The following is a 13,044-nucleotide window of genomic DNA, read 5'->3' as shown; positions in this document are numbered from 1 at the left end:
GATTGTACGCCTTCTCCGGTAAACTATGTACTCGCGGCCTGATATGATCTAACACTGAAACATATTGATAAACAGTTAATTAAAGCCAAGGTAATAGTTCAAAAAGACCAATAAACAAGACAAACAGATATCACTTTGACATTCGATTAATTAGATAGTTATCTTCGTTTTCTATTTGCTCTCTCGGTTATTCGTCCTTCCGAATTTCTATGAACGTGAAATAAATCTCTTAAAAATTTATAAAACGAATTTATAAGATTAATTTATAATTTGCAAGAAGAGTATCACGCATGAAGAGGAAAACAAATGGGCAAATTCTAAGAATAATTTAATCGAAAAATGCTATAAAAAGGTACTACAATAGGACTGTCCTCAGCGCGTTACAATCGAAAGCTGACTCTCCTTCCGCTGTCCGCGCATACACACGATTGAACTATCGCGTCGGTTCGTACTTCAAAATACTTTGTCTTACCGCGGTTAACATTTCTACATATTTACATACATATTCGAAAGTGACGAGATCAATTTTAAGCCAGGATTACAAAGACGTTTCATACGTCGCGTTTTTTTCTATTGAACGGCTGGATGAGTGTCTTATACGCTGCGTGTTACACGCCGACACTAAACATTGTATCGCATTGCCAACGTGCTCTGTTTCCCGCGTGCGACACGCGACAGGCGGCGTAAAAAATGGCTCTGTAGGTCCAATCTTAAAAGCAAAGGGTACACGGAAAAAAGTAAATAAACCGATGAAAGGCAAAGAGATGGATAAGTTTACATCTGGAATTTCTAATTAAGAGAACAGCCATCGGTCCACCAATACCGATGGTTACCGATCGCAGAAACAAACCCTCGATTTACGTTCAACAAACTACCATAATCTTTTTTCTCTTACATTTGGGAGTATTCCAATTGCGACGGAATGAACAGTAAATATATCAGCAAAGCATTCGAAGCTTCGAAGGCTTCCCAATTTCCTGTTCGAACGGCTTGCTAATTATTGAAACGTTTTTCCTTCCTACTGACGAACGAAACTTGTACTGGGTGTCTCCGGATACTATTGTGGAGGGAACTCAGAAACCAATGGCGTGCCCGGTAATTTACTCGCAGACAACTGCGTGCAACTTCTGCGTTCTTCGATCGGGATTCGAAGTGGTGTGATAGCTGACGGAGACTTGGCGGGGACTTTAAACGTATCGATTGTGCGGGACTGTTTATCGTCATCTCAGTTCGATAACTCGATGAATGTCCTTGCTATCCCTTTTGATCCCTACTTGTTCTTTCTCTAGATATTTTTCTTCGTGTTTTTGCTTCTTTTTTTAATTTACCAAGCGAAAGCAGAAAGCTTCTCTGGCGAGCTCATTGCGTTTCCAGAATGATGATGAAACGCGATACTCTTTGCTGTGCCGGTTCGCCACGAGTCTTCTCCGAGCAGCGCGTCAACCTTCCAGAGTGGATTGAATTTTCATCCCCGCGCCAAATTGTCGAGCTGCTCTCCCTTCTACGATGCTTCTCGCGTCTTTTGCTTCTACGCACTGCTATTACGGAATGACGCGGTGATTCGGAGAATAGCCCAAAGGATGAGAAAGGATCTTCGAGAATTCGTCTACGGACAAAGAGATTAAAGGACACGCTGGACCCTGAATTGTCCGATGAATGCTTCGTATCACATTTGCAATTCGAAGCAGCCACTCAAATAGAAATTGAGAACGTTGATATTATCGTGCTATAAGAATTACAAAAATATCCCGTTATAAATATAATACAAAATTTACTTTTCAACGGTAAACAACAACGTCAACGAATGTCGAAGAGTATTTTTTTCTGATTGGTATATAAAGAACAGCAGAGATGCCAACAAACTTTTGTTCCTGTCACAGCTACGGTTCCCTAAGGTTAAACAGACCTCTTCAAACACCGTGGACCCTTGCCTTCGCCATCGAAGGGAACCGAAGTGCGGCAACGCGACGATTCGCCTGGCAAACGATCGACTTGCGGGGAAACAAGTGTAAATAAAAGGAATCTCGCGAAGATATTTTATTTCCCTTCAGCTGTCGTAAATTCCTTTCTCGTTTCAAACCAATGATAGAAGGAATGCCTCGACTAAGAGAGAATCAATTTATCCACCGCGATCTTTCGCTCAAACGCAAAATTTATATGAATACTTTTACGCGCGGTATCCTGAATCTCTGCAGTAATTTGCTAAAAACCGCGCATACCGCGTTTCCCTTTCGTCTTTGCTGGTTAATTTGCAACCCATCTGAAATCAATATTACCAAATGTAAGCTCGTACTTGCTCTGTGTTTATAATTACTTTCTATTTAACTAGATTTTAATTAATATGTTAAAATATTACAACGAGCTACAAATTTAATACGAGTTATATTCACGAGGTCATGCTGATGTATCTCCGTTTTAAATAGTCGATCATTCTAAGTGCTCGTGTCTCAATTATCGACCTCGACTCTACAAGCAAACATTTGAGAGACTTCAATATCATCACTTGCTTCGGTTTATCCCCGCAGAATTAACCTGTTGATCAAAACCGCTCGATCGTCACCCTACACTGTTCCAACTTCTTCGGTAAATCCCAAGTTTTTCTCTTCAGACCGAACGATCTCGTGAGACATCAACGTTCCGTAAACTATCGAAAATTGACAGCAACGGCCGTTATGTCGAAAAACGGAACACGAAACCACCGAGCTACATTTTCGACAGAGGTTACCGCTTTACTGAGGGGTTGAATCGTACGGGTCACCATTTCCACCCTGCCAGCTACTTCACCCTGCGCGATCACCCACCTCCAACGTCCCCGGGGCTTCCTTTCTCTTCGCACGTGTCTCTTTATTAATTCGATCCATTTCGCTTCCGTGACTCCTCGGGATCCCCGTAGGTCACCACCTGAAGATGAATTTCATCTTATCGTCGAAGAAATAAAATAAGGTTATAAGTAGGAAGGTAAATGTCACGTATTAGAGGACTCTTTTGAGGTCGATAGTTTTCCAAGTCGTACGTATTTATAAGCGTAACGGTAAATCGACTGTACGAACAGCGGAGTTCAATGAAAGATAATGGTACTTAACGGAAGCTGTTTATGTAAGAGAATAGATGGATAACAGGGGAAAGATGTTCGATTTGAAATCGGTAGAGCAAATATTCCATGGATTCAATTTGTCTACCCACGTCGAAGATTTCCGCCTATGAATTTTGCATCGTTATCACCGTGTTCGAAGAATGTTTACCAGCGTCCATTAAACATACATGTTTAAGGTACAAAGAAAAACAACCAAAACTAATTACCAATATATGAATTCAAAAACATTTCACCTTAATACCAACAGACAGTTTGTGTTCATAATAAACCTGTTGCCAAGAGAATACAAATTTGCGACACGATTTTGATATTCGAATTAAGAGTACAAACAACAAGTTGCCCTTGCAAATTGGAAAATTTTGCAACGATAAACGTTACATCTCGTTGCTGGCTTTTTCCAAATCCCATGCACGGTGAAGTTTTATTGGAACGATGGAAATTTTATGCGCTAAGCATAAAAGGCGCGCAGCTTCTCCAAGGAAAATTGGATCCTCTTGTAAAACCGCAGATAGTTACTAACGCGGCAACGATCCCTTTAGGGTAATCGATGGTTCGCGACGACACATTACATAAACGTTCGCTGGGATTGCTCTCGAATTTGCACCGCAACCTGCGGTAACTGCTCACGGATCAACCTCCGTGCTTGCGGTCAAACTTCGGCAAACACGGCCGACAGGTGAACGTCGAATCAGATTGTCAGAAACAGTCGCGAGGCAGCAATTTTCAAAGTGGAAAATTGCCCTCGAAACACGATCGATGATCGGAAATATTACTTGTGGATCCACCTTCGTTGCATTTATCAATTTTATATTCCACGTTAAAATTATGAGAGTACGTTCGATATAGACTTGCGTTTACGACGCGTGATCAAGCAGATTTCCAACTAAAGTCAATCTCATTGAAACACTCAATAGCGTCCATTACACGTGTAGTTTAACCTTTAGAGTGCTATGGACGCATATATGCGTCTGGCGAAAGCCATCTGTGTGGACTAAGGGCGCATATATGCGTTTGTCAATTTTTCCGAGCACCTACACAGAAATAATACTGTTACGTTTGTGTGAGATAAATATAAATGCATTTCAATGTTAACGCCGCGTTCGAAGAAACTGTCTTTTTTTTTATTTAATACTTTGCATTCACAATCTGTCCAATTTGGACATTTGGTAGAACTGAAACTATCTTTGAGAGAATATTGGTCTACGGACGAACTGTTGAAAAGCAATATTTTCCGCAAAATAATAGCACGAGATCGATACATTGTATTATTACAAATGTTGCACTTTAACGATAATAATACAGTAAATGACGATCCTTTAGCAAAAATATGACCAGTAATCGCACAACTGAATTATTAACTTATGTTATATTTACTAAATTTCGTTTTCTAGTTTACTACCCAAATTCTAGTAAATTGTAAATTTCAATGTTTATAATAAATAATTAATACTAAAAAATAACGCTCTTGAATCATTTAATCTCGTGCAAAAGAATTACTATAACTTATTACGATTAGCGCTTTGAATAGTCAATCAACAGAGTTCAGTAGAGCGAAAAAGTATTCAGTCCACAGCGATCGTCAGCGTTGGTCGCGCGCCGTCCGTACGGACCGCATAGGACCCGAGTATTCAGCACTCTAAGGGTTAAAAATGATTCCAAAGTATTGGAGTGACATGAGATGTCATCGTTATTTATCAGATCATGAGGGAGCAGCGAAGAAACAAACTGAATTCGTACAAGTTACGCGCTGACGAGAAAAACGAGTCACGCGCCCTTAAAATATCGATTGCTTCTTCTTGAGGATAGTTTCGACTAGATCGCCAGTAGGGAAATCGCGTCTATCGTTTCAAACATCGACGCAGCGCGTCTTCTAAACTATAACTTTCCTAAACTCAAAAGCGATTCCTGCTGTGTGCACAAAAAATTATAAACCATTTCCTATACAAACGAATCTAATCGCAGATTATCATGTTCCTGGTATTTGAAACACAACAAATCATAACTGTCAGATATTATGTCAATAGTAACGTACATATCCTCGCTTCTATTTATTAATTCCTATCCCAATAATATTCCACAATCGCCTTGTTTGTTGTTTTAGTATCAATGTCAAATAGAAATTCGAATCACTCAACGATCGAGTGGGAAATGGATGATTTATAAACTGCGCTGCGTGAAAGTTGACGATTTGAATTTCTGACACGATAAAGAAAATTTGGCACTGTAAATTACCAGTACTGAGCGTTCCTTATACAATATGGCGTCGTTGAGGCAATTTCACGTATTATTCGACAAACCAAGCGCCACATATGAGCCCGGTGAAACTGTCAGTGGAAAAATTATCATAGATACGGTAAAAAAGGAATATGTTAAAGGTGAGTTATTGTGGTTGTGAAACGCGATACAACTTTCAAACGTGCCGCGTCCCCGGGAATCGTCTTCGGCTTTTAACTATGTAGTACATATATAGTTTTCGAATTTAAAGTCATTTCAAACTAAACGTGATGTGGTAATTGATAATTACAATGTTAATGTGAATTCGATATGAGAAACTGATATCTCTGCAAACAATCACATTCTTGTATTGTTCTGCTTTGCGGTAAACTGCTTCACTACGTTTAATCTGGAATAACCGTTACAGTAGCATAATCCTGTTTTCGGCAACGTTAAATGTACGCAGCTACAAAGGAAACTCGCTCGTTCTTTAATTACGTTGCAAACGAGACATACGTATAAGCCTATGAAATTTTCGTATACCTAATTTCTGTGCGATTTCCCAACGAATTCTGCAAAAAGTAAAAAAACGTGTGTCGTTGAAAAAAAATTACGAAATGTGGATCATTAGTAGATTCACGGTTATTCGTCTCTGGTCGAAGACATCATTGTACAAATAATATTGTAGCATNGAAACAATGTAATCATTACTTCACTTCTATTCGAAAAATTGCGCAATTCTAATTAGACGCGTAAATAAATCGTTATTTAATCGTGCTAGTGAGATGAACCAGTCTGACAAGATTATTGGCTTTTTATCGAACGTGTATCCAGAGATAAACAAGGATCGATTATCTGATTGACTCTTGATTATAGGACTATATTTCATTGTAAAAGGAGGGGCATTTGCTTATTTTTTGCGAGATGACCCAATGCTATCAAAAAGCACGTTATACGTTATGAAGTCGGAGGATTACTTCGTTTTGAAGCATGACATACTTAATATTTCAGAGGGTGAGTAAAAGTTTTCAAGAGATTTAAATATTTGAGCAAGACAGTGATCAATGTTTATGACAAAACAGAATATATCGAATGAAATCTACGAAATTCAAAATAGATGCTTATCAATTTTCCAGGTGAGTTAGAGCGTGAAATCCCCAAAGGACGTACCGAGTATCCATTTATCTTCACATTGCCCCATAATATACCATGCAGCTTTGAATTCGAGTGTGGCTACATAAGATACACGATGAATGTCGTTATGGAAAGACCGTTTACATTTGTTCACAAGTGCAGAACAGCGTTCAGCGTAATTTCGTGTTTAGACTTGAACAGTTATCCTGAAAGATGCGTAAGAAATTGATATTCATCTCTAGAATGATGTACAAACGTATTTCAAATTTACAAATTATTCTATTCTTTGCACAGATCGGAATCCACGATGAAATGGACAAGAATTTCGGTTTCATGTGCTGGATGGGCGGAGCCTCGTTGAAGTTACAGATCGTGATGCCTTGCACTGGATTCGTACCAGGGCAGATAATAGCTGCAAGGATAGAGTACTGGAGTACCTCGAATATACCGATTAGGAAAATGAGCACAAAATTAGTACGAGTAAGTGATGGTTGAAAATGGTCGAGGTACCAATTTCTACAAAGCCGAGGCATTATTTCGTTTCGTCTTTCGTCTATTCTTTTTCTTCTTGCAGACAATCCGTTGTATCACGGAAGGAAAAACACTGCCTCATAAAGCTGTATTAGAAAAAACTAGGCATATGCAACTATGTCCTAATCAGCGCGTAACATTGAAGATTTTAACACCACCAATAGCACCCTCTGAACTTGAATATTGTAAAATAATGGACATTCATTACAAGTTGGTCGTCTCTATTCACGTTTCGAGACCGTAAGTAACACTTTCAGCTATTTTTAGTGCTTCCGATCAGGTTACTATCGCAATATTAATACTAGAAGCAATTACGATATCAAAGATACGAGATATAATAACCATGACACAATATAATAAGCGTGGTTTACTTACTAAAATCTCAATTATATTCATCGATGATTTCATTTATGTGTAAAATCAGGTATTCTAAAATTAAGAGAAGTTATCCTATTCTGATCGGAACGGTACCATTATATCGTCCAGCTTCGACAGTTCCGCGTAGAGTCGCATTCTCCTTCCCAACACCATCTACATCACAGCTGGCTATAACCTCAACTCCAATATGGAAGCAAGGGGAATCAAGTGCCTCAAATATTCGGCAAGAAGAACAAGCTAACACTTCTTCGGCTTACCTGGATATACGTAAGAAATAAATAAATCTGTGTTTAATATATGCAAAAGAATATGGAGTAGCGAGTTAATGAGCATTACCTTTCGTCTCTTGTTTAGCACCACCATCTTATGAAGAAAGTAGTTTTAAAACTTCAAACATTAGAGATGACAAAGAGACGGAATTCATATTCGGTGCGGACAGTCCTTTTTCGCCTAAGTATCCTGTGTTTAACTATCCAGCACCAAGTAAGATCATGAATTCATTAAGAAACAATCTAAGTGGTTTTAATCGTATAGTAAATTTTCGGTTGAATTTCTTGTCTTCCAGAGTTACCCGGTGAAGAATTACAAGAACTGAAAGTTGAAGACCTGGGTATGTGATTCGTTCGAAACATAACGAAATTCACCAACAGGTGAAAAGCTACATTGAAGTTTCCGTATATGTGTTGATACAATTTATTGACTGATTTTTACTATTTTATATGTATGATTATATACACATTCGGACTATGTTTACAAGCACATAAATATACTTTTCATGCCAAAAGAAGTGTACATTTCATTATTCCCAGCTGAAGTTGGAAGGCATTAGGGAAAAGCAACAGTTTTACGAAAATGATATATTTACAGAATTTATTTTTATATCTCAACATTGTCATATTGTAATCATAATCATCATCGAGTCATATTATAATTATTAAAAGGAGACAAAAAGGTAAAGTTAAATATCATCTTTAAAAAGGTGAAGGAGGGAAATTTCGTGACAAAAAGTAGCGGTATAAAAGGAATGAGAGATTCGTCGGAAAACCTTGGTAAATCAATAGATCGCAAATCGGTCGTTCTCAAAAAGGTTTGGATAAAGAGAAGAGTAAAAAACTTACAATAGCTCTTGAACACCTCTACTCGTGTAACATAAGTGGTTAAGAATATGGAGGAAAGCTTATCAACAAGTTGCAAACTTATCTCGAATCATCACTCATATAACATCTACTCTAAAGTGTATACAGCTCTTGATATTTTAGCAAATACACACGGTACGATTCACATTTTAATCACCAAATGCCCGAGAAACGTGTCATTGTAGGAACTGAACCCAACCATCTTAATGTTAAAGGCTGTCTTAAATACTGTGAACAGACACGGTCGTCATTATTTTTTCTTTGCTTTTCAAGTACGACTTGCCATCGGATGACTGTGAAAACTTTTCTTTCGCCCATAGCACGAATCGAGCAAAATAATTGATATGCGATCGAACACACGTCGAAAATAATGTTCGATACAGCTATTAACGGAGGCTAGACAAAGTCAATTCCAATTGTACCTTTATAGTTCATTGCGGCTGGTCCCATAACGTGCGTTTATGTTGTACATAATTACAACAATCGTTCTTAATGAACTCGTTCCGAATTAGCTCGTTAATATCGTCAAGATAAAAATTCCACTCGAGCGTCAATTTGTTGTTTCTAAATAATCATACAATCATGACAATGTTCACAAGAACATCCGACGCAATTAAAAAAAGACAAAAAATTGTGCTACAACAATTTGTTTGTACGATTTTGTTTCCAATATGCTTCAAGTATAGGAAACGAATGTGTAATCCTAAATTGGCATTCAGTATCGTAGAAGTACTCGTGGTGTTTAAAAATGAATTAAAAAATCGCAAATATACGTAATGGTATAATTCTAAATGGTAAATACACCTAATTTTTTGTTTGATAATTATCAGATAAGGTATACCAAATGATATTATACCAGAAGTAATTTTTAGGAAAAGAAAAAAAATAAGAAGAGTCAAGAATTGAATCAAATATATTAAGAAATAAGAAAATAATAAAGCAAAATCATAATCCATCAACTTATGAGAATTATAAAATTAGTGCTTCGAAGTAAAAGTAGCCAAAGTTCTTTGACTCGTGATTATATAACAAATAAAATGGTACTTTTATATTTTTGTGTACAACACGTATCAATACACATGTTCTTGACTCGATAATGTTTCCTGACTTTTTTGCCTTTAACTCTGATTATTCTGATCCAACGGGAGGGGAAAGGAACTGTGCGCTCCGACTTTACAAAAATTTGTTTCGCTTATATTACAATAACCTTCCCTCGATTTAAGACATTCAACCCTTAATATATTATTATCATAAATAAATTTGGTCTATCGGTAATATTGTGAATACGCCGGTATAAATACTGGCAGTATTTGGTTAAGTAAAAAAATCATGATCACTAGAAGAGGTAACTGGTACCGACTGAATAAAAGATGAACGAAACAATTATTCTCGTGCCAATTGCGAATATTAACCGGTGAGAAACGACACGATTTATCAATCCACGAACACTATATTTGGTTGAATATATATACACGATTATTTCTTGAACTACAAGAGATACCACAGATATATCCACACAAGAGTTGTTTTATATCCCAATAATTTGAGGAATAATCGTGTACATACACCTAACTAAACATACTGTCGATAATAAAAGAGAGCAATAAACGACACGCATGTTACAACTTCCAGTAAACTTGATTTAACATTCTTTCATGGGATTATCGGGGTATTGACAGATCTATTCACGATACGATCTAAATTTCTTGCTCTCCTATATTAACACATTGGCTTACAATTACAGTATCATAAACTCTTATTTCTCGAATATATTTAGTTTTTATATTACAATAAAATATTGCTCTATCCTCCGTAAAGAAGAAAACGGTAAAAAGGTTGTGCTTATCCGATATTTGGTACAGATTTAAGAAATTTTAATGCCTCGTGAACAGATCTACCATGGAACCACCGATAGGAAAATATAGTGAGACAGTAGATCCATTTTAAAAACAGCAGTTGTAAAGATGTCTTTTAACATTTCCATTTGATCCACAAAACTGTCCCGTGTATTGTAAACTATGGTGACCCACTTATTAGTTTCTGCAGCACTTTGTTTTAAAAAAATAATCAATGTGTTGTCGCCACTGCATGGCGCAACGGGTTCAAGACAAACATCAACATTTCGTCCCTACCATATTTGTATACATACATTCAATACAACATTAACATTAACTGAGATGAAGAAAAGGCAATTTACATTGTCGCTGTGTGTTGATCCAAGTCATGAACCAGAGGACACTGAGTTGTGCACACATAGCGTGTGTTTTTATGGTGTGTGGTATATGTCTTTACGTAATCACTTTACATTATTACACTTTTCTTTTTAGTCCACACGCTTTCCAATATCCTGGAAAGGGAAGCACAAATACTAAAATTAGAGGAAATATAAGAAATATAGCGAAATTGTCAACAAAATCTAATACACGACCTTACCATAACTATAAGTATAACTTTAACCCTCTCTCTTAATGGCACCTGGTGCTTCTGCTAATCCTTTTACTTTAAGCCGATCAGCAGTTTTAAGAAATGCAGGCAATTGATCTTGCGAAACATTAACTTCTCCTGCATACATAAACTCCAAAATAGCTTGAAGATGACTGTATGCAACATCTTTTAGAATTATAATGGGATGTTTGGACGGATTTTCCTACAAAAAATTTTAGAAAATTAACCCTTGCGTTGTATCTCCCAAAAATTACATTTCACATAACAGGATGATAACATACCTCTAACAAAGACTTAAAATAGGGACTACAAGCAGATAACACCATCTTATGTGCTTTACAAGTTTGACCATCACAAGCTAACGTCACATCCGTAAAACTTTTTTCATCTCGTAAGTGTTTAAACGACGATACCATATTAGATTGGAAATCATTCCATTTAAGAAAAAACTGTTGCTGTTCATCTGCCATTGTTGACGACCAATGTTGCAATGAACCTTGCTTGGATTTCAAAACTGGAAGAACAAGTTTTAGTAACACACACTGAACTAAAAGCATATAAAACAGAGTAATATAATAATAATAATAATAATGACAACGTTATATAAATATCACCATGCATATAAGAGCGAAAACGCATATACACGTTCAATCAAAAAACATTTGTTTAATAACTTAATCACATTGAAACACGTAAACCATGAAATGAAGGACAAAATTTCTAAAACGTATAGAAGACAATACGTTGGTACCTTGCGTGCAATTTCGTGCAGCAGATTTTGTTTAGGTTAAGCCCAAAACCAATCAGGCAACTCGTGTACGATGCGTTTGAGAATGTTTGGCAAAGCAAAAGTAGAAATAAAAAAGCAAATATCACGCCACGATGCAAATTCCTACTTTAGTATTTGAAAATACTGTGCATGACGTGTTACTTGTATTTTGTCATAACAATACGCGTACATCCTTCGGACCGTTCCGTCAAAGGCAGTCGTGGGCCCAAAACGGCCCAATAATACGAAACGCGCGAGAAAAATAACCTAACGAAATCTAGTACTTACCTTAATGTCGCGAAGCACTATATTCTCGGTAGCTATAGTGAATCACAAAAAGAACGTGAAAAATATATATTTCCGAAAAGTTTTTACGCGAATGTTACTAATTTTTTGTTGTGGCTAATATCACGGCGAAGAAATTCGGTTAGATTCGGATCCTTTCGTCGTTGATCGGCTCGCAAATATTATACCGGCTGGCTATGATTTCGTTTTTCGTCCGAAGATGTCGCTGGCGGCGTTGATTCACGCGCTTGGAGGAATATTCGAAATTCTCTCTACATAAATGTCAATCCAAAATTGTATATCGACGTCATTGCGGCGCATAAAATGCATTCCTAGATATAACATCAAAGAACGCGGTCTCCTGAAACAAAGATAGAACGGTTAAAATCACACATTATAAGGTTCAAATTCCCCTCTCGACGAATCGTTACTCTAAATTTGAACAGAACCGCTCATAATGTTTCACGACCAGGATAAAAAAACATTTCGATATCAGAAACATCGTTCCATTATTTGCTCCATTCTCGTACAGCTTGCATAAGGATCTCGCATCTACCGCCGATAATATCCTCTCTTACTTTGTTACTGCTAATTGCGCAATCTCACGCAAGCAATTGGACAGATATCGCTACTCGGCTAACTAACAAATCAAATGTGCCCGGTATTAGAAATCGGTTCCGATCGAGTGGCCAACGATGACGGTAACGATAATCGTCAAATCGGTTGTCCTACGAAACAAATCGCGCGTTCTCCATTCGTGTGTGGATATACTATATAGCGAACGGAGGCCGCGCGTCATCGAGACGGCGCGTATATACGCGTCGAAAGGCAGAAGGAGCGAAACGAAGAACGAGAATCGCATGGAAAGTCTTTCGATTTCCGTGGAAAATCCGTGGATCGAAAGGACGGCGGATTCGTGTATAAGTTCTTATAAATAGAACCGAGAAAGGCGAGCACCGGAAAAGTTTTCCTGTCGCGCGATGCCGCGACGGGACGACAGCATGTCAACCCGTAAAACGAACAAAGAAAGATTTAACCTAGGAGAGAGGGAAAGAGCG

The 13,044-nt window shown here is 37.5% G+C and overlaps 2 protein-coding genes across 3 annotated transcripts; one reads left to right on the top strand and one right to left on the bottom strand.

The window, feature by feature from the left end:
* The first annotated feature begins 5,132 nt into the window (after window positions 1-5,132).
* On the top strand, window positions 5,133-7,929 carry LOC122566655 (arrestin domain-containing protein 17-like). The gene is made up of 7 exons (XM_043724207.1): window positions 5,133-5,469; window positions 6,185-6,322; window positions 6,445-6,659; window positions 6,737-6,922; window positions 7,017-7,213; window positions 7,398-7,618; window positions 7,706-7,929. The coding sequence occupies exons 1-7, from the start codon at window positions 5,352-5,354 to the stop codon at window positions 7,927-7,929; spliced, it is 1,299 nt and encodes a 432-aa protein (XP_043580142.1). The 5' UTR covers window positions 5,133-5,351.
* A 1,453-nt stretch (window positions 7,930-9,382) lies between these two features.
* LOC122566943 (longitudinals lacking protein-like) lies at window positions 9,383-12,275 on the bottom strand. 2 transcript variants are annotated; one of them, XM_043724919.1, is made up of 4 exons: window positions 11,990-12,275; window positions 11,214-11,446; window positions 10,921-11,134; window positions 9,383-10,834 (listed from the first exon to the last, which is right to left on the bottom strand). In XM_043724919.1, exons 2-3 carry the CDS (start codon window positions 11,400-11,402, stop codon window positions 10,940-10,942), a joined length of 384 nt encoding a protein of 127 aa, XP_043580854.1. In that variant the 5' UTR covers window positions 11,403-11,446; window positions 11,990-12,275; the 3' UTR covers window positions 9,383-10,834; window positions 10,921-10,939. The 2 variants fall into 2 exon arrangements, with proteins under 2 accessions (XP_043580854.1, XP_043580855.1); XM_043724920.1 differs by lacking the exon at window positions 11,990-12,275 and adding an exon at window positions 11,684-11,927.
* Window positions 12,276-13,044: the final 769 nt, after the last annotated feature.

Source organism: Bombus pyrosoma, linkage group LG4 (genome assembly GCF_014825855.1).
Source record: "Bombus pyrosoma isolate SC7728 linkage group LG4, ASM1482585v1, whole genome shotgun sequence".
NCBI classification, from domain to species: Eukaryota; Metazoa; Arthropoda; class Insecta; order Hymenoptera; family Apidae; genus Bombus; species Bombus pyrosoma.
This window is presented reverse-complemented; position numbering and strand designations above follow the sequence as displayed.